Raw genomic sequence first — 22,515 nt, forward strand, 5'->3', positions numbered from 1 at the left:
CTAATCATCAGAACTGGAGTCGCCTTCAGTGTCTTCTATATTCTCCTCAGATTCTCCCTCTTCTTCAGTGCTGGCATCCTGAGGAGCAGCAGCAGCACCACTTGGCTCACCCTCTTGATCTTCTTCCTCTTGAAGCTTGAGAAGCAAAGCATCAACCTTTAGCTTCCTTGCAGTGCTGATCCTAATAGTCTCTTGAAGGGCCTTAGAAACAGCCATTAATTCAGCAATAATAACCTTAGTGCTAGATTCACTCACAGGAACAGGGGCAGAAGTCCTGCTAAATGACACAACAATGTCTATGACACGTGGCTCCATAAACAATCCTTGATCCAGGGTAATAGGAACACCCTTTGGCAAAGGAACCTCATCAGCCCTGATGATCTGAGGATGCTGTTGAAGAATAATCTCTGTTAGAAGAGATGGAAATGATATGGGCAGTTTCACAGCACAAGTGTCAGCATGCTTCAAGGTCTGTTCAAACACAAAAGACCCAAAATCAAAAGCAGTAGAAGTGCCAATCTTGTAGATCAATCTGGCAAGAGCAGTAGAAACTCTAGAAGTATGTTGGGTAGGAACCCAATTCACAGCCTCAATCCTGTTAAGGATGGCATACTTCACACTCAGTTTTCCTGTAGACAGCAACTTCTTGATGGGCCACTTCTTGACTTGGCCAGCAGTAATCTCTTTGGCAATCACATCCAAGGACAACTCCTCATCAACAAACTCAACAGCACTTCTGCCAAGTGCTTTGTTGATCACAACAGGGGAGAATTCAACACATTTTGCCCTGACAAACACCTTTCTAAACTCAACACTTTCAGGAAGTCCCACTTCCACAGACAAATTCACCAGAAATTCTCTCACCAGTTTTTCATAACACCTTCCCACCTTGAGAATGGTCTTCATCAGTCCAGCATTTTCAATAAGTGCAACCACTTCCTTGCACTCAAGTACATCAGAGCCAACATCCCTTTCCTTGGCAACTCTGCGTTGGCACACATACTTCCACTTCTGAACATGACCTTCAGCATGAAAGGACACATTGTCAATAGGAACAGCAGGGACATTCTGAGGAATGCGTTTTCCTACATACTTCTTCTTCTCAGAAGGCAAGATGTCCTCGACATCCCCCTCAACATCTGACCCAGATTCCTCAGCAGCAAGTGGAACCTTCTTCTTCGTGACACTCTTGGATTTAACTTTCTGTTGCTTACCTTTTCCCCTCACATATTTTTGCTTGGACTTGGAAGTTGTTGGAGTGGACTTGGTCTTCTTCTTTGGAGCAGGAGATTCTTCAACATCAGGAACCCTTATTTTTCTCTTGATTCTTGCAACAACACTATCAGGCATAGAAGAAGTTAACGGAACATCATCAGAGTCATCATCAGAGATGTTCTGAATAAAGGCAGGAGCCTGGCTTGATTCGTTGGACTGAGAATCATCAATGGTCACATATACTGGTTCATCCTCTTTCGAAGGAGAAGAAGAACCATCAGAATGAGTGGGTACACCTGAATCTTCATGAGCAGTGGATTCCTTTCCGGAAATTTCTTGAGTTGAACCATCTGCAGGTACAGAAGCCCTAACATCGGGCACAACATCTTGATTTGAACCAATGGGAGAGCTTTCAGCAGAAAGTTCTTCTTCATCTGTGACATCTTCAATAATAGGAGCATTTGAGGTAGTCTTGTCACGAGCTTGAGGCTGATACACCTTTCTTGATGGAATCTTGGTTGTCTTCTTCTCAAACTTCTTCTTAGAACCTGATGAACCACTCTTGAGGCCCATGCATTTCACACCAAGTGGAGTTCTTTCAACCTTGGCCTTGACAGAGTCGTGCTTCCCTGATGCTTCAGACATGATGATTAAAGTGACACAACACTTTGAACACAGAAAATTGATGAGAAATTGAAAATGAAGGAAGTTAAAACTTGCAAAATGAAGAAGTACAATCGGTTGAATGGAGACAATTTGTCCGTTGAAGGAGGTTATATAGCAGTTGAGCAAAGAAGTAGCCTTCTCTCTGCTGACATCACAACGACAGTTAATGATGAGAAAAGAAAAACTAGCTGTTAACACCTTTAGGAACGTTAATTGCTATGCTCCTCCAAAGAGGCAAATCCCAAGATTTCCTCTTAATTTATCAAAAGTGCTTGCATCAAGGGGCTTTGTAAATATGTCATCCAATTGCTTCTCAGTTGTAACATGCTCCAAAGTGACAATTTTATCCTCCACTAATTCCCTGATAAAATGATGTCTTATGTCAATGTGCTTGGTCCTGCTGTGCTGAATAGGATTTTTGGAAATATTGATTGCACTGATATTGTCACAATACAATGTCATGACATCTTGTTCAACATCATACTCCTTGAGCATTTGCTTCATCCACATGAGTTGTGTGCAACTACTTCCAGCAGCAATATACTCTACTTCTGCGGTTGATAAAGATACACAGTTCTGCTTCTTACTAAACCACGAGATTAGATTATTTCCTAAAAAGAAACAACCTCCTGATGTGCTCTTTCTGTCATCTGCACTACCTGCCCAATTTGTATCACAATATCCAACTAAAGACGAGTTTGTATCATGAGTATAAAGAATACCATAATCACTTGTAGCATTGATGTACTTGATGATTCTCTTTACTTGCAGTAGATGACTTGCTTTAGGAGCAGCTTGGTATCTGGAACACACACCAACAGCAAAAGTGATGTCAGGTCTACTAGCAGTAAGATACAACAAGCTTCCTATAATGCTTCTATAGAGACTTTGATCAACATCTTCTCCCTGCTCATCCTTGGTTAATTTAACATGAGTTGCAGCTGGAGTTCTCTTGTGACCTGAATTCTCTAAACCAAACTTCTTGACTAAGCCCTTGGCATATTTGCTCTGTGAGATAAACATGGAATCCTCCATTTGCTTCAATTGTAGACCTAGAAAATAACTCAACTCACCAACTAAGCTCATTTCAAACTCAGACTTCATTTGTTGAACGAAATACTCCACCATCGTGTTTGACATCCCTCCAAAGACTATATCATCCACATAGATTTGTGCTATCATGAGCTTTCCTTTGTCATTCTTAACAAATAAGGTCTTGTCAATTCCTCCCTTGCAATATCCATTACTAACAAGAAATTCAGTAAGCCTCTTATACCAAGCTCTGGGAGCTTGCTTCAATCCATACAGTGCTTTCCTTAATCTGTATACATAGTCTGGATGATGAGGATCTATGAACCCTGTAGGTTGCTCTACATATACTTCTTCATTTAAGTAACCATTCAGAAATGCACTCTTGAAATCCATCTGGTAGAGTCTGAACTTAAGAAGACATGCAACTCCCAACAATAATCTTATAGACTCTAGTCTTGCTACTGGTGCAAAGGTTTCATCAAAGTCAATTCCCTCTATCTGAGTATACCCCTGAGCAACCAGTCTTGCTTTGTTTCTGGTGACAATTCCATTTTCATCAGACTTGTTTCTGAAAATCCATTTTGTGCCAATGATGTTTACTCCTTCAGTTCTTGGTACCAAATTCCAAACTTCATTCCTTGTGAACTGATCAAGCTCTTCTTGCATAGCATTTATCCAGTATTCATCAGTAAGAGCTTCTTTGACATTGCTAGGTTCTATCTTTGAAATGTAGCATCCATGAGCAATAAGACTTCTAGATCTGGTTGTTACTCCCTCCTGAAGCTCACCAATGATATTTTCTTGAGGATGGATCTTTTGAATCCTGATGAATGGGGCTTTATTCTGTGTAGGCAGCTTGTCTTCATGTTCATCTGTACTTGTATCAGACTCATTGTTGAGGTTGGTTGCTGGAGCATCTTCTAGAACATCTGCACAATCTTCATCTTTATTGAGATTGGATTCCTTGCTTGCACTAGGCTTATCATCAACACTCACATTTACTGATTCCATCATGGTTTTTGTGCGAGAGTTGAATACTCTGTAGGCTTTGCTATTTGTTGAGTATCCCATAAATATCCCTTCATCACTCTTTGGATCCAACTTTCTTCTTGGTTCACGATCAGCAAGAATATAGCATTTGCTTCCAAATATATGAAAGTGTTTTACTGTAGGTTTCCTACCTTTCCATATTTCATACTGAGTAAAGGAAGTTCCAGCTCTAATGGTGACTCTGTTGTGAATGTAGCATGCAGTATTCAAAGCCTCAGCCCTGAACTTAAGAGGAATCTTCTTGGCATGCAACATGACCCTGGCTGACTCCTGAAGTGTTCTATTCTTTCTTTCAACAATTCCATTCTGTTGTGGTGTGATGGGTGCTAAAAATTCATGATTGATTCCTTCTGATTCACAGAACTCAAAGAATTTAGAATTCTCAAACTCCCTTCCATGGTCACTTCTGATCCTTACAATCGCAGAGCTCTTCTCATTCTGAAGCCTCAGACATAGGTTCATGAAGATATCAAAAGTTTCGAACTTTTCTCTCATGAATTCTATCCAAGTGTACCTGGAAAAATCATCAACACAAACAAACACATATCTTTTACCTCCCAAGCTTTCAACCTGCATTGATCCCATGAGGTCCATGTGCAGTAGTTCCAGTACCTTTGTTGTGGTCTGATGCTGAAGTTTTGTATGAGATACCTTGGTTTGTTTTCCAATCTTGCATTCTCCACACAGCTTACCTTCACTTATACTCAGCCTAGGCAAATCTCTTATGGCTTCTTCAGCAACTATCTTCTGCATACTCTTCAAATTGAGATGACCCAGTTTTTGGTGCCATACATTTAGCTCATCCTCCTTTGTTAACAAGCATCTGGAGACTTGAGCTATCTCTTGGGGTGTCCACATATAGCAATTATCTTTTGATCTGACTCCTCTCATAAAGACTTTGTCATCTTCTGTAGTTACAATACAACCTGCTCTGTTGAATTTCACTTCAAGCCCTTGATCACAGAGTTGGCTTATGCTAATTAGATTAGCAGTTAGACCATTAACCAGAAGCACATTATTCAAGTCTGGGGATCCAGCATTTACCAGTTTTCCTACCCCTTTAATTTTATCTTTAGCTCCATCTCCAAATTTGACATAGTTGCTAGAATGACTTCTGAGATCCTTCAGATATCCTTTATTTCCTGTCATATGCTTTGAGCATCCACTATCAAAGTACCAGTCTTCTCTTGCAGAGGCTCTGAAAGATGTGTAGGCAACTAGACAAGTAACTTCACTCTTGGGCTTCCATTCCTTCTTCATCTGTGTGACCTTTGAGTTATTAAACCTATAATAAGCTTGAGGATAGCCATACAATTTGAAACAGTATGGTTTTATATGTCCATTCCTTCCACAGTAATGACACTTCCAAGGTGCTATTTTGATTTTTTTAGTTTGAGAACTCTCATGACGAGGCACATGTCGAGGCATCGGTCTTGTCATCTGATAATTAGCAGGTTTCTTGACTCAGATTTTTCTGCTGCAACAACAAAATTCTTTGACCCCTTCTGATCTTTCTTGTTTGCAATTCCATAGTCAAATCCAATTCCCTTCAAGCTTCTTCCCTGCTTACTTGTTTCTTTCAGAATCTCATCTAACATGTCAGAACCACTATTCAACATTCGGAGTGATTTATGAGTAGCTTCAAGCTTGCTTTTCAGAATTGCTATTTCCTCTTGTAATTCTGTATTGACTATCATCAGTTTTGCCTTTTCCATAGTCTCAACATTTTCAAGTTTAGATTTCCACTTATCACAATCTTGTTTTAGCTTAGCACTGAGTTCTTTCAATCTTTCATTCTGAGTGGAGAGTTGTTCTATCTCACTTTCCTGTTCTCTTACAAGTTTACAGGCTTCCTCCCATTTGATATGCAACAGCTTGTAAGTCTCAGCAAGTTCCTCATCTGAAATATCTTCATCACTTGTATCTGTATCACAAACAGTTCCAGAGAAGGCATTTACCTTGTTGGCAGAGATATCCTCCTCATCTTCAGTGGCTTCATCTGACCAAGTGACCATCATCCCTTTCTTCTGCTTTTTCAGATAAGTAGCACATTCAGATCTAATATGACCATAACCTTCAGACTCATGACACTGCACTCCTTTATTCTGACCAGATCTTTCTTCTTCCTTGGTCCTCCTCTGAGCATTAGAAAACTTGGGTTTGTTGTCGAACTTCATGTCCTGGACATTAGGCCTGGTTCTTTTGTCAATCTTTCTCAGTGCTCTGTTAATTTTTTTTGCAAGCATAGCCAGAGCTTCAGAAAGGTTTTCACCCTCACAGCCTTCATCATCATCCTCTTCTGTGTTAGATACAAAAGAAATACTCTTATGTTTCTTTTCAGACTTGTCACCAAGTTTAACCTCAAAAGTCTGTAGAGATCCAATTAACTCATCAACCTTCATGTGCTCAATATCTTGAGCCTCCTCAATTGCAGTAACTTTCATAGAAAATTTCTTTGGTAGAGACCTCAAGATTTTCCTTACAAGCTTTTCATCTGACATAGGTTCTCCAAGAGCAAAAGAAGCATTGGAAAAGCCACGAACACGCATGTGAAATTCAAAGATAGTTTCTTCTTCAGTCATCATTAGATTTTCAAACTGAGTGGTAAGCATCTGAAGTCTTGACATTCTCACTCGAGTAGTTCCTTCATGAGAAGTCTTCAGTATCTCCAAGGCATCCTTGGCCACAGTACAAGTGTTAATTAGCCTGAACATATTCTTGTCAACTCCATTGAAAATAGCATTCAGTGCTTTAGAATTCCCAAGAGCAGCTTCATCTTCTTCCTTAGTCCATTCTTCCTCAGGTTTCTCAGCAGTAACAGTTGAAGTTCCTTCAGTTTGTGCCTTGGTGGGATGCTTCCAACCCTTAACAATAGCTTTCCAAGTCTTGTTGTCAATTGAATTGAGAAAGGCTGTCATGCGAACCTTCCAGTAGTCATAGCTAGTACCATCCAGAATAGGTGGCCTATTGACTGATCCTCCCTCCTTGTTATCCATGAGAACTGAATTAGATTCCCTGGAGCTCACCCAAACAGAACAGATGTCGAACGCGAACCCTAACTTGATTATCACGAAATCAATCCAAAGCTTCTAGAAAAGCCAGTCAAACACACAGCAGATCCGCAGGGACAAATGTAACAGCACGATGTTACAACATCTGCTTCGACATCAGGTTGTTATTGAAAAAATGCTGACAACCAAAAGTAACAACAGTCTCCCCCTTTGTCAAATTTTGTCTAAAACAACTTGAGATTCAGAGAAGATAAACATAACTCCCCCTCAGCAGCGGAACTCCCCCTCAAACGGTGCACATCATTAGGTTGCATATCAGAGACACAATATAAACAACAACAGATACATGAGATCACAAGATCAGATCTATTTATTGATCCCTCTTCCTTGGCGCTGTCCATGAAACCAGAATATATTCCCTGAAGCTCACCCAACAGAATAGGGTGCCTGCTCTGATACCAATTGAAATTCTAGTTCTCGCACAGGATGAATGTCCTACACGATGTTGGGACAACAGGTTCGACAATTGACTAATAGTAACAGCAATAAACAAAAACATAAGTAAACAAGACACAAGAATTGGTAACCCAGTTCAGTAAAAAACTTCACCGATGTATGGAGGGTTTTAACCCAAAGAAAGGAAATCCATTATCTTAAGATTTAGGAATTACAGACACTCATGAACACAACAGTTCATAGTTCACTTCCTAATCTACCCAGTGTATTTCTACTTAGAACCTCAACCTAAGTATGAGAGCCCCTCTCACTTTCTCTCAATCACTGCCACAGTGATTGGTAATAAACAATCAACAATCAGAGTTTTCAGATGCAACCGAAACAGATCATAACCTTGATTTATAGAATCAGTGAGCAAGATATGATCACAATTAACAAAGAACAAAGAACAATCACAATCCTAAAACACTCGATCTCTCTATTAGCTTCAGTGGTCTTCAAGCTTTAGGTCTTTGTCCTTTTATAGTCTTCAGCAGCGGTGGCTTGGGCAATAGGGTTTGCTTTGCTGAAGTAACAGATATCAGCAACAAATCAAAACTGAATCTCCAAGATATTGTTGCAAAATTCAAACGTGAAGATAGAAACTCAATCTTTTATCAAAGATTGTTTCAACAAATAACAACCAACATATCAAACCCTTCCTGTACAGCTACTTGTTCCTCAAGTAACTATAAAAATATATCTTCATAATATCTACAAGGGCCCACAATTAACGATCCAAGCATAGGACTGATGTCCTACCAACACAAAGGCAGATGCCACGACATCAGCTTCGACATCCAGTTGTTTTTGACAAAATGCAAGACAACAAAGTAACAACATTCATGTAACACCCCGATTTCGGTGGCGTCACTTTAGTAACCAAAAGTAAACTTAATGCGGAAAAACGTGAATATTTTTTTTTTTTGATAATAACTAAGACAAGATTGAAATAGATAAAACCCAAAAGCGAAAAGCAATAGAAATATTATACAATATATAAACAGCCCCCGCTGTAGTAGCAACCTCGTCACGAGTAAACCTCCAGTGACGGTAAGAAAAGTGTAACGCCCGAAGGCAATATGTACAGACTGAAAATGAAGGTGAAGTGTCCGCAACACCATCCCTCAAAACTGAGAATCAGCTGGCCCATCGGCCTGAAGCAAGACCTCCTAAGTCCAACCAACTCTCTGTGATTCCTGTAAAGAAACCACACAAAAAGCTATAGGTGGGAAGCTACCCTGTCCCCAAAGAAACAAATGATGTTCAGAGCTAAGACTCTACTCCTACACTAATCCCATCTTGAGGAGCTCACACCAGCACTAAAACCTACCTGCTAGCATGATCGTCGTCCGGATTCGAAATCCAGAACGACCTAGTCTATGTACACCATCCGTCATCCTCTCGCTACCGCGACGCGCTCCTGTTCCAGCATCCCAACCTAGTTTCCCCCGAAGGGTGGACCATGGTGAACCAGTCCGCAATACTCATCTGACAAAAGGCGTTGTCCGCCAAAACACACACAGAAGACGCGAGGGTCAACTCTAAAGAACTATGTAGATAATAAACCCAATAGGTACAAATAATATATAGCCACTTAGGCTTATAACTAGAGATATCATTCCTAGGGTTGCATGTTCCACAAAATCATAACGACAATAATAACAATTAGCATGTTCCAAGTAAGTTTATCAAATAGTAACCACACTCATCAACTAAGTCAGTATGCATGTTGCGTGATATGTATGCAGGTTAACCCAGTCAACCAATATGCAATCCGGAACGGATGGACATCATCGGATCAGCCCTTCACCAGCCACGGTGGTGCCATTTCGGCCCGTGATGCCTCTTACTCCAACAACAACGGTAGCCAGATCTGCTACTAAGAGTCGCCTAATAGCGCTCTTACGCGGAAATCCGGGTCTTATGACCATTTTGGAATCCACCGAGGTCCGGTATCACGCCGTGTATTAACCTCCAATTCACCGAGGTCCGGTATCACGCCGTGTATTAACCTCCAATTCACCGAGGTCCGGTATCACGCCGTGTATTAACCTCCAATTCACCGAGGTCCGGTATCACGCCGTGTATTAACCTCCTATGTATGCATGAGTGCAATGTGATTTGCCAAACAACGTCTCCGACCTCACTCGACACGTCGCCACGTGTTCTAGGTAAATTAAAGTTTCTAAAAGCTTACCCTAAGGTAAAAGTCGATTCTGCGACAAAATACAATAATTATAAAATGAGTGCAACCACTCACGATAACTCTTCGAGTCATCAATACTCTCACGAAGTCTCTCGCTTCAGTGAAGTTTCATGCTCTCACAAGGTCTCACGCCTCAGTGGAGTTCCATGCTTTCCACAAGGTCTCACGCCTCAGTGGAGTATCCCGCATTCACAAGGTCTCACGCCTCAGTGAAGCTCCTCGGCTCATCCCTTGGATAGCTAACAAATCGCTCAACGAGCGAAGAAGTACCAACATACTCAGAACTTACCAAACTCCTCAACACTTGGATCCGACGACACTCCTCGCTTTTCCAAAACCATGATTTGACTTCCAATGCCTTCCTTCGAGGTTGTTATCATTACTTAAAGATTTTGAGGTTATTTAAGGTCTTATGAATTTTCTCTATAAAATAGATTCCATTTTGTCTTATCGCAAGTCTTATACATTTGCAGGATCTCCCAATCCCAAGTCGCTTCCAGAGGATGTCTCGATCCACTAAACAAAATCAAGGCCCGAACCTCGTTCGTCCTACCAAACTTTCTCAAAACTCTCAAAATAAAATCGGCATGACCTGCCCGCTATTCTCACCATTCAGAATCTCAGATTTCCAATGTAAAGCATATTTAAATCATCACAATCAACAACATGTCATATATCAAGAAATCTCAACATTAACACTTAGCACTTAGCATATAAAGCATGCACCACACATCCTAGATTACCCACATAGCACATAGCATGTAAGTCAATCTTCAAAAACATTCAGTAGATGAATCATCTACATTGTCAGCCGAAGCCTCAGAAAACATTTTCAATCACACACAATCTCAGTGCATAAACAGTAAACAATGTCGAAACATCGACCCTAAGCATTAACTAGAGATTCAGTGAGAAGCCCTCACCTGAAGGTTCTCCAGCAAAAACTTCAAACTCTTCTTCACAAGCAAGGTGTTGATCCTCAGGAAATTCCTCAAAATCACCTTTAGAACAAAACCACAAAAATCAATCAGAATCTATCGGAAACTAAGCTATCGATACTTACTAAGGTTACTCGAAGTAATCTATACTCTAAGGTACGATAATCTAGCGCGAAAGACAAGTTTTCGGAAAAGGAAAATTTCCTCCTCCCCCCTTATAGCTCTCGGCCACTATAGGTAATTGTAGGGTTCGATTTTTTCTTCGATCAAACTTGGTTCCTATGCTTTCATAAGCCGTAACTAAGGGTATTCTGAACTCGGAAAAATTATCGGATCAAAAACTGTCGCAGGGGTATTTTGGTCATGATTTTTAACTTAGGATTTTCAAAACTGAAATCCCAAAAATAAAATTTTGCAGGGACGTCACCAACGACGTTTATAACAACTAATCCTACTAGCACTAAGCTAAGGCGATAGTTTACAGCCTAAAGATTGGAGCTTTACACCAAAAACTACATAAATGGGTATTTTAGGCTCAAATTGATTCCGACGGAATTCCGGCGACATAACGGAAAATCTAATCCGGCAGAAGTGATCTTGGGCATACATAGAAGAGGTTTAGAATCAGAAATGAAAGATTCAGGATAGTTTTGCAAAAACCCATAAACTATCCACTCAGAAAACTCTACAGAAAAGCTATGGAAAAAGCGATCGGAGGTAAGGATTAGCGACTATACCTCGAAGCCTTGAAGTAGCAACTGATTGATCGACGATCAAGCAAACGATGAATAAAATCTCCTCCTCCTTCTTCCTCTTTGTGGCCGCGGGTTTGGGTGGGGAAATGGGTAGAAAATTTGGTTTTTTCTTCCTTTATTTGCTATATATAGAAGGTGGAAATTCGCGGGAAAAAGAAAGTTTCGCGAATCTGATTTTTCCGGCGTCATTCTCCATGAATTCTAAGATAGGTTTTGGCAAAGGAATTCCTAAGCTAAGAAGATGTCTCCTTGTATTTTTGGCAACTAATGCAAAGTCGGTGCAAAGTCGGTGTAAAACTATTTTACCCGATAAGTTGCTTTTTGCATCGAATGTCGGAATGGAAAACTTCCTTCTGAAGAAAGATTGAAATCATCAAGAGAAATGGGTGTACGCGTGTAGAATATCCATTTGAAGCTCTGAATAGATAAAGTCTTCATTGTCGAGAAATTCTAGGGTTTTGAAATACCAGGGATTCGGTTTCGGCAAACTTCCGATGATTGGAATCGGACGTTCGTAGATCCTAGAGTTTCGCCTCGAAACGATTGTGATATAAGGAAAAAGAAAAGTTCTAACACTTCTCTGAAGATTTTTGGAATTAACTGCCAACGTGCCTAAAAGTGAAAATTAGCTATATACTAGGGTTTCTGACCTAGGTTTAAGCGTAAAACGTTCGTGCTATAACTTTTATCGATCATAATGCAATCCTTGAACTTTTCCTGAACTTTCTCCTTCATAAATATATTTCATTTAATAAACTTTCGTTCAGGTTTCCCTTCACATTACATCAACCCTAATCGTAAATGGAAATCTCTTCCACTTATTCTAAGCTTAAAATCTTGGGTCTTACATTACTACCCTCCAAAAAGAAAGTTTCGTCCTCGAAACTTAAGGGTCAGTAATAGCTCTGGATATTATTCCTTGATCTTTTCCTCTAACTCTCACATAACACCGTCCGTGTCTTTATTCCAGATAATTTTCACTAAAACACTCTGCTTTCCCTTCGATTGTTTCACTCTTCTAGTCCCAATGTTGACCAACGGCGTCGCAACAGACATATCATCTTTCAACTTGCCGAGGTTTAACTACAATCATCAATGATAACACCACTAAAACTCTTACTCGAATATGATCTCCAGCTTCTGAAGTCAATCTTTACCCTAATATTCTCATTCCACTTAGCAAAATTCACTATTAGACTCTGAGTAGCTTGTCCAACTAGGATAACTTCAAGTATTCATCTTAATACTAACACTTTCCTTCTTGTAACTTGATTACCATCTTGTCGATAAACTTCTTAATCTCCCAATCAAATTATGACAAACTTCAAGTCCTATACACTTATGACAAGAATTAATAGACTTAAAACCTAAACCTTTTCCAAGTTTGGATCTCTGATGCTCTGTAGCTCTCCAACATTTCCTAAAAGAATATTCATCTCTTACAACGATAACTCCTTCCCAAAGAAAATCAATTACTTAACACGAACTTTCCTCCCAAATCCGACTAATCCTCGATCAATCCAGTTAATCTTACCAATCCTTCTATCAAAGTCCATAGCCAGCTCTGATTCCGAATATCACCCCCTCAATATTAAGTTGATGAAGCCTAATACGTCGAAGGTGAAATTTAGAAAAACCTACTGGATCAGTCAATGAGTTCCTATCATCCAATAGTCACAAAAATCTTGATATTAAATCTTCAATGATGTCGCTACGGAACTACACGCCCTCGACATCATACGTATACTATCCATAAGAAATCTCTATGAGATTCATTCTTCAGCTTCTAGCTTCCTTTTAAACGCATCGGTAGAAGACTACTTTCTAAGCTTAGCGGTTCATTCTAAACCTCGTATAACTTCTATAGCTAAAATACGAGCTACGGTCAAATAAGGTATTAATAGGCATAATAACTATAAGGTCAAAGCTTAGACAGTATAAGTAAGTTAGGTGTGTTTGCACACGCTACGAGAGTAATGGAATATATTATACTGAAATGAGAAAGAATGGTTAGAAAGTTACCATCGTTCTTGCGCTCTCCTCTGGCAAACCCCTCAGCTCTCTCACCGTCCATGGTGTAAACTCTTGCTTTAGCAGCAGGACGCTTTCCACGAGCAGTGTTCACGGTTGACTCCGTCTTGGGTGCTCTGCACTGACCAGCATTATGCCCCATTTTGTTACAATTAAAGCACTTGGGCCTCTTGTCGGGACAAGCATTAGCATAATGCCCCGGCTCCCCACATCTGAAACAAGTCATCTCCTTCGTCAAAGTCTGATCTCCGGAACCTCCAGCAGTACCCGTCATGGGTCTGTAAGATCCTGAAGTAAATCCTTTTCCAGCAGGACGCTGATATGGCCCCCTGCTCTGAAATTTCTCTCTGCTCTGAAAATTTTGAGAGCCCGACCTCATCGGCCCTCCAGTTCCAGCCCGGTTCAACCTCCGGTTCTTCATCAGCTCCACTTCCGTGGCTTTCTCCACCAATGATTGGAATCGCATGATTCCCAGCGGTCTTACCGAGTCCTCAATATCAGACCTCAGTCCATTAACAAAGCGCTTGCACATATAGCGCTCATTCACGTGATCATGAAAGAATTGGAAATGCTTCGCCAAGGACTCCAGCTTCGAAGCAAATTCCGGCACTGACATACCTCCCTGACGGAGTGTCAGAAATTGTGACTCCCGCTCATCCCGAGCACTTGTTGGAAAATACTTTTCCAAGAATGCGGTCCGGAATGAGTTCCAGCTAATCTCCTCGTGATTGTCTTCCATAATTCCTCTGGTGCCCTTCCACCAGTACTCAGCATCCCCGAGTAGCAGATAAGTCGCCATGCCCACTTTGGCACCCTCAGCAGTTTGTAGTACGCCGAATATCTTCTCGATTTCCTGAATCCAGAGATCCGCTGCGTCTGGGTCAGTACCACCAGAGAACTTTGGTGGGTTTTGCCTCCTGAAGTCATTGAGGCCTTTGTTCAGGTCCAGAGTTATCTCTCTCTGACGTTGATGCTGTTCACGTGCTTCTTCAGTAGCACGCCTCATGGCATTATCATTTGCCTGTGCTGTTACCGCTTGGGCCTGCGCTGTTACCGCTTGGGCCATAGTGGCCATCATCTCAGCTAGCTGATTAGTATTCACCATGTTCTGTTAAGTTAAACAAACAGTTAGTACTCATCATAAGATAGCATCTAGTATAACTATACAATATGATTAAGCAATAACTTCAATCAATTTTTAAGCGAAAAGTCGCTTGCAGACAATCAATTTTCACTCTTTGCAGAGTCACACAACCTAGCACAGAAGATCTATTCCCCAACAACTCCCGAAAGACTCGACCGTGCTCTGATACCACAATGTAACACCCCGATTTCGGTGGCGTCACTTTAGTAACCAAAAGTAAACTTAATGCGGAAAAACGTGAATATTTTTTTTTTTTTGATAATAACTAAGACAAGACTGAAATAGATAAAACCCAAAAGCGAAAAGCAATAGAAATATTATACAATATATAAACAGCCCCCGCTGTAGTAGCAACCTCGTCACGAGTAAACCTCCAGTGACGGTAAGAAAAGTGTAACGCCCGAAGGCAATATGTACAGACTGAAAATGAAGGTGAAGTGTCCGCAACACCATCCCTCAAAACTGAGAATCAGCTGGCCCATCGGCCTGAAGCAAGACCTCCTAAGTCCAACCAACTCTCTGTGATTCCTGTAAAGAAACCACACAAAAAGCTATAGGTGGGAAGCTACCCTGTCCCCAAAGAAACAAATGATGTTCAGAGCTAAGACTCTACTCCTACACTAATCCCATCTTGAGGAGCTCACACCAGCACTAAAACCTACCTGCTAGCATGATCGTCGTCCGGATTCGAAATCCAGAACGACCTAGTCTATGTACACCATCCGTCATCCTCTCGCTACCGCGACGCGCTCCTGTTCCAGCATCCCAACCTAGTTTCCCCCGAAGGGTGGACCATGGTGAACCAGTCCGCAATACTCATCTGACAAAAGGCGTTGTCCGCCAAAACACACACAGAAGACGCGAGGGTCAACTCTAAAGAACTATGTAGATAATAAACCCAATAGGTACAAATAATATATAGCCACTTAGGCTTATAACTAGAGATATCATTCCTAGGGTTGCATGTTCCACAAAATCATAACGACAATAATAACAACTAGCATGTTCCAAGTAAGTTTATCAAATAGTAACCACACTCATCAACTAAGTCAGTATGCATGTTGCGTGATATGTATGCAGGTTAACCCAGTCAACCAATATGCAATCCGGAACGGATGGACATCATCGGATCAGCCCTTCACCAGCCACGGTGGTGCCATTTCGGCCCGTGATGCCTCTTACTCCAACAACAACGGTAGCCAGATCTGCTACTAAGAGTCGCCTAATAGCGCTCTTACGCGGAAATCCGGGTCTTATGACCATTTTGGAATCCACCGAGGTCCGGTATCACGCCGTGTATTAACCTCCAATTCACCGAGGTCCGGTATCACGCCGTGTATTAACCTCCAATTCACCGAGGTCCGGTATCACGCCGTGTATTAACCTCCAATTCACCGAGGTCCGGTATCACGCCGTGTATTAACCTCCTATGTATGCATGAGTGCAATGTGATTTGCCAAACAACGTCTCCGACCTCACTCGACACGTCGCCACGTGTTCTAGGTAAATTAAAGTTTCTAAAAGCTTACCCTAAGGTAAAAGTCGATTCTGCGACAAAATACAATAATTATAAAATGAGTGCAACCACTCACGATAACTCTTCGAGTCATCAATACTCTCACGAAGTCTCTCGCTTCAGTGAAGTTTCATGCTCTCACAAGGTCTCACGCCTCAGTGGAGTTCCATGCTTTCCACAAGGTCTCACGCCTCAGTGGAGTATCCCGCATTCACAAGGTCTCACGCCTCAGTGAAGCTCCTCGGCTCATCCCTTGGATGGCTAACAAATCGCTCAACGAGCGAAGAAGTACCAACATACTCAGAACTTACCAAACTCCTCAACACTTGGATCCGACGACACTCCTCGCTTTTCCAAAACCATGATTTGACTTCCAATGCCTTCCTTCGAGGTTGTTATCATTACTTAAAGATTTTGAGGTTATTTAAGGTCTTATGAATTTTCTCTATAAAATAGATTCCATTTTGTCTTATCGCAAGTCTTATACATTTGCAGGATCTCCCAATCCAAAGTCGCTTCCAGAGGATGTCTCGATCCACTAAACAAAATCAAGGCCCGAACCTCGTTCGTCCTACCAAACTTTCTCAAAACTCTCAAAATAAAATCGGCATGACCTGCCCGCTATTCTCACCATTCAGAATCTCAGATTTCCAGTGTAAAGCATATTTAAATCATCACAATCAACAACATGTCATATATCAAGAAATCTCAACATTAACACTTAGCACTTAGCATATAAAGCATGCACCACACATCCTAGATTACCCACATAGCACATAGCATGTAAGTCAATCTTCAAAAACATTCAGTAGATGAATCATCTACATTGTCAGCCGAAGCCTCAGAAAACATTTTCAATCACACACAATCTCAGTGCATAAACAGTAAACAATGTCGAAACATCGACCCTAAGCATTAACTAGAGATTCAGTGAGAAGCCCTCACCTGAAGGTTCTCCAGCAAAAACTTCAAACTCTTCTTCACAAGCAAGGTGTTGATCCTCAGGAAATTCCTCAAAATCACCTTTAGAACAAAACCACAAAAATCAATCAGAATCTATCGGAAACTAAGCTATCGATACTTACTAAGGTTACTCGAAGTAATCTATACTCTAAGGTACGATAATCTAGCGCGAAAGACAAGTTTTCGGAAAAGGAAAATTTCCTCCTCCCCCCTTATAGCTCTCGGCCACTATAGGTAATTGTAGGGTTCGATTTTTTCTTCGATCAAACTTGGTTCCTATGCTTTCATAAGCCGTAACTAAGGGTATTCTGAACTCGGAAAAATTATCGGATCAAAAACTGTCGCAGGGGTATTTTGGTCATGATTTTTAACTTAGGATTTTCAAAACTGAAATCCCAAAAATAAAATTTTGCAGGGACGTCACCAACGACGTTTATAACAATTAATCCTACTAGCACTAAGCTAAGGCGATAGTTTACAGCCTAAAGATTGGAGCTTTACACCAAAAACTACATAAATGGGTATTTTAGGCTCAAATTGATTCCGACGGAATTCCGGCGACATAACGGAAAATCTAATCCGGCAGAAGTGATCTTGGGCATACATAGAAGAGGTTTAGAATCAGAAATGAAAGATTCAGGATAGTTTTGCAAAAACCCATAAACTATCCACTCAGAAAACTCTACAGAAAAGCTATGGAAAAAGCGATCGGAGGTAAGGATTAGCGACTATACCTCGAAGCCTTGAAGTAGCAACTGATTGATCGACGATCAAGCAAACGATGAACAAAATCTCCTCCTCCTTCTTCCTCTTTGTGGCCGCGGGTTTGGGTGGGGAAATGGGTAGAAAATTTGGTTTTTTCTTCCTTTATTTGCTATATATAGAAGGTGGAAATTCGCGGGAAAAAGAAAGTTTCGCGAATCTGATTTTTCCGGCGTCATTCTCCATGAATTCTAAGATAGGTTTTGGCAAAGGAATTCCTAAGCTAAGAAGATGTCTCCTTGTATTTTTGGCAACTAATGCAAAGTCGGTGCAAAGTCGGTGTAAAACTATTTTACCCGATAAGTTGCTTTTTGCATCGAATGTCGGAATGGAAAACTTCCTTCTGAAGAAAGATTGAAATCATCAAGAGAAATGGGTGTACGCGTGTAGAATATCCATTTGAAGCTCTGAATAGATAAAGTCTTCATTGTCGAGAAATTCTAGGGTTTTGAAATACCAGGGATTCGGTTTCGGCAAACTTCCGATGATTGGAATCGGATGTTCGTAGATCCTAGAGTTTCGCCTCGAAACGATTGTGATATAAGGAAAAAGAAAAGTTCTAACACTTCTTTGAAGATTTTTGGAATTAACTGCCAACGTGCCTAAAAGTGAAAATTAGCTATATACTAGGGTTTCTGACCTAGGTTTAAGCGTAAAACGTTCGTGCTATAACTTTTATCGATCATAATGCAATCCTTGAACTTTTCCTGAACTTTCTCCTTCATAAATATATTTCATTTAATAAACTTTCGTTCAGGTTTCCCTTCACATTACATCAACCCTAATCGTAAATGGAAATCTCTTCCACTTATTCTAAGCTTAAAATCTTGGGTCTTACAATTCACGAAGATTACGTGTGGTGATAATCAAGATTTATATAGTCTTTTTTCTCTATATTTTCTTGTCTTTTCTTTATTTTTTTCTTATATTTTTAGTTCTTTTTTTTTATGGAAAGATGAAGATTAATATTAATAAAAGGATCATAGTACAAGATAGAAAGGAACGCAGAAAAGCAAAAAGGAACAGCCAGGATACCAGGGATAAAAAACCTTGTGTAAAACAAAGACAAAGCTAGATACTTTCCACATTCGCGCCCCTCCTGTCCTCTACAAGCACCCATATGGGATCCTGAATTTCACAACCCTTGTTTGCTAAATAGTCAGCAATTGTATTACCTTCTCTGTAGGTATGACGAATTCCCAAGCAATTAATCTCTAACATCAATAGATCGATTTGGTTCAGTTCATTCATCAGCTTCCAGGGCCTTTTATCTTTGGATATTACCCAGCCTATTGCAATTACTTTCTACAATGACATTCCTGAATAGGAACTGCTGACAGAATAGTAATCCTTGTAATAGGCCCAGCCATAACCAATTCCTATTGCAAAGTATCCCACAAATTTCTTATCAGAATTCCTAATCATTCCACCTATCCCACTGATACCAGGATTGCCCCTAGATGCACCATCCACATTACATTTCAGCACCCCAATGTCAGGCGGTAGCCAAGCAATCTGTCTAGGGATTGAGTAGGAAGCAGGTAGTTTGATACTTCTCAGGTTCAGAGCAATCTGATCAGAATCGAAAGGGCAATTTTTCCAAACATTTTTTACCCACCAAGCTGTCCTCAAAGCATAAAAATCTTCCACCTCTTGCATTTGCACCCTCCTGCCTCTGAAAATAATGTTGTTCCTCTCCATCCATAGGGACCATACCAGAGAGTAGGGGATGAAGGACCAAACTGTGGAATCTAAACCTGTGGTAATATTGTTCCATTCTTCAAAAAGTGCCAGTAATGAATATGGGATTGACCAAGATATGCCTTCATTTCTAATTATGCTATACCATATGTTGCTTACCATCGGACAAAGCAAAAAGAGATGGTCACATGATTCTTCACCAAGATTGCATAAGCAACACAATCTGTTCTCTTCATTAATGACCCCTCTCCTCCATAGATTCATCTTTGATGCAACCTTATTATGGCAAGCTTGCCAACACAATAACCAAACCTTCGGTGGGATTGCTTTCCTAACCTGCTCAGGGACCTTGAAATTTACCTCTTCTTGAACATTTTCATCCACCCAAGAGCATAAGTTTCTAACCGTGAAATAGCCATTTCTGCTACCACACCAAATTAAGTAGTCTTTAAGCATTGACTGCTGGGATTCTGGAATTGATAGTGCGCATGAACTCAGAATATGTTTCCAGTTCCCAACCCAAAAAATCCCTCCTAAATGGAATGTCCCAAAGCCATTTGTTTCTTACAAACATGCCAATTTCAGATATGAAAGCTGTTTTATTTGTACATATTGCAAAAATACGAGGGAATTGGGCAGCCAAGGTTTTGTCTCCAATCCAAATGTCTAGCCAGAATCTGGTGTTTCCCCCATCACCAATCCCGCACAACAATTGATCCTTGAATCCCAGGGCTAACAAAGAATCTTCCTTTAGAATAGAGCCAATGTCTTTCAAGATAGCTGAAAAAACCCCTCTCTCTTCCATAACCGAGTGTAGAAGAAGTATCTTGCTGTCCCACTTATATTTTCCTGCAATGATCCTTCTCCACAAGCAATTAGACTCTGAACCATACCTCCAAGCCCACTTCAGTAATAGAGCTTTATTTTTCCATGCTAGATGCCCCGATCCAAGACCCCCTTTGTCTCTCGACTTGCATACTAATTCCCAAGGGATCCACACTATTTTCTTTCCTCTTTCTTCTCTCCCCCATAGAAATGCCCTGTATATTTTCTCCACTTCCAGAATAGTGCTTTTCGGTGCCTTAAATAGGCTCATCCAATACACAGGTATAGAGTTCAAAGCAGCCTTTAATAGGGTCATCCTTCCACTCAGGGATATATATTTAGAATTATATGATCTACCCTTCTTCCTCAACTTGTCTATCATTGGTTCCCAAAAGGCCAATCTTCTCGGGTTTCCACCAAGAGGTGCTCCAAGATAGGTGATAGGTAAATATCCCACTGTCCAACCATAAATCTGAGCAACTCTTTCAATTTCTGATACTTCCATGTTGCAGCCAATGAGGACAGATTTTGCCATATTAAGTCTCAACCCCGAAGCAAACAGAAAAGCAAAGAGAGCATGACACAGGAGTTCAAGTTGCTTATCATCTTTTTCACAGAAAAGTAGTGTGTCGTCCGCGAACTGAAGATGATTCAAATCCTCTGCGTTGCCCATTCTGACACCACTAAAAAGAGTAGTTCCCGAGTAACCAAGTAATTGATTTAGTAAGCATGACAAGCCATTCACACATAAGTTGAATAGGAGAGGGGATAGAGGGTCCCCTTGCCTCAAGCCCTTTTCTATGTCAAAAAACATGGAGGGTGAACCATTTACCAACACAGCTAGAGAGGCAGTTGTAACACAGTTTTTGATCCATAGAATCCATTTCTCCCCAAAGTTCATTTCTTCAAGTATGTCAAGTAGGAATCTCCATTCTATTGTATCATAAGCTTTGGCGAAATCGAGCTTAAGAAGATACCCACCTCCTTCATTTTTATTCAAGAAATCAACCACCTCCGAAGCGATTAGAATACAATCAGTTATTTGACGACCCGGAGTAAAAGCAAATTGGTTTTCTGTGATTATCTTCGGCATTATCCGCTGCAATCTGGCCACCAACACCTTTGAGACTAGCTTGTAGACACTTCCTATTAGGCTTATAGGCCTAAAATTAGCAACTTCAATAGGGCAAGGTGTTTTTGGTATCAACGAGATGAATGCAGCATTTAACCCTCTAACAAGTTTTCCATTTGCGTGAAATTCCTCAAAGAATTTGCATATATCTCCTTTGATCAATGGCCAGAAATGTTTGAAAAAATTGAAATTGAACCCATCGGGTCCCGGTGCTTTATTGCCATCACAATTCTTGATCACGTCCCATATCTCATTTTCAGTGAAGCCTTCCTCCAAGGACCTTTTTTCCCGATTAGACAGCTTGGCCAGATTTGAATATTTTACCTTTGGTCTTGGAACCTCCTCACGGGTAAAGAAAAATTGGAAGTGTTGTCTAATGGCTTCTTTGATTATTGTTGGGTCAGTTGTTTCATTATCATTCACTCTGAGCCTATAAATGTGATTTCTAGCTCTTCTGGATTTGCTCACAAAGTGGAAGAACGATGTATTCTTGTCGCCCTCCTTCAGCCACCTGACTCGTGATTTCTGCAGCCATTTGGATTCTTCTTTTCTATACCCTTCCCAAAGCCCACTTATCACTTGGCTTCTCTTGTTTCTCAGTTCCTCCGACATACCTTCAGCCTCAAGCCTTTCCATGACATTTTGGAGTTCACCTTCAAGGATCTTAATCTTTTCCTTATTCTGAGAGCAAGAGTGCCCTTTCCATTCTTTTATTTTCAGTTTCAGCGCTTTGAATTTTTTCTGTAGCACATACCCAGACCAGCCTTGTACAGTAGTAGTATTCCACCATTCATGAATTAATCTGTCAAATTCCTTGTCAAGTAGCAAATTATTGTAAAACAGGAACAGTTTTGGTCCTGAATTAAATTGACCCATTGGTAACACAACTGCTCTATGGTCCGACAAGCCCCAATTTTCTACACGTTGGGTGGCTTCTTCAAGAGATGACCAAGATTCTTCATTTAACAACCAACGATCAATTCTGCTCCACACCCCTCCATTCCTAGAACTGAACCAGGTGAAATCTGAATTCTGTAAGGGGAGATCAATCAAGTTCCAATCATTGACAA

At 40.7% G+C, this 22,515-nt stretch overlaps 1 protein-coding gene across 1 annotated transcript; it reads right to left on the reverse strand.

Moving 5' to 3' along the window:
* LOC130736465 (uncharacterized) lies at nucleotides 1–1,860 on the reverse strand. Its single transcript, XM_057588295.1, has 2 exons — nucleotides 614–1,860; nucleotides 1–532 (listed from the first exon to the last, which is right to left on the reverse strand). The coding sequence occupies exons 1-2, from the start codon at nucleotides 1,858–1,860 to the stop codon at nucleotides 1–3; spliced, it is 1,779 nt and encodes a 592-aa protein (XP_057444278.1).
* Nucleotides 1,861–22,515: the final 20,655 nt, after the last annotated feature.

Source organism: Lotus japonicus, chromosome 2 (genome assembly GCF_012489685.1).
Source record: "Lotus japonicus ecotype B-129 chromosome 2, LjGifu_v1.2".
NCBI lineage: Eukaryota > Viridiplantae > Streptophyta > Magnoliopsida > Fabales > Fabaceae > Lotus > Lotus japonicus.

Coding starts and splice junctions, on each gene's coding strand:
- LOC130736465 (XM_057588295.1), bottom strand. CDS start 1,860: ATGTCTGAAGCATCAGGGAAGCACGACTCTGTCAAGGCCAAGGTTGAA. Junction 533..613: donor ACAGGAAAACTGAGTGTGAA/GTATGCCATCCT, acceptor TGCTCTTGCCAG/ATTGATCTACAAGATTGGCA.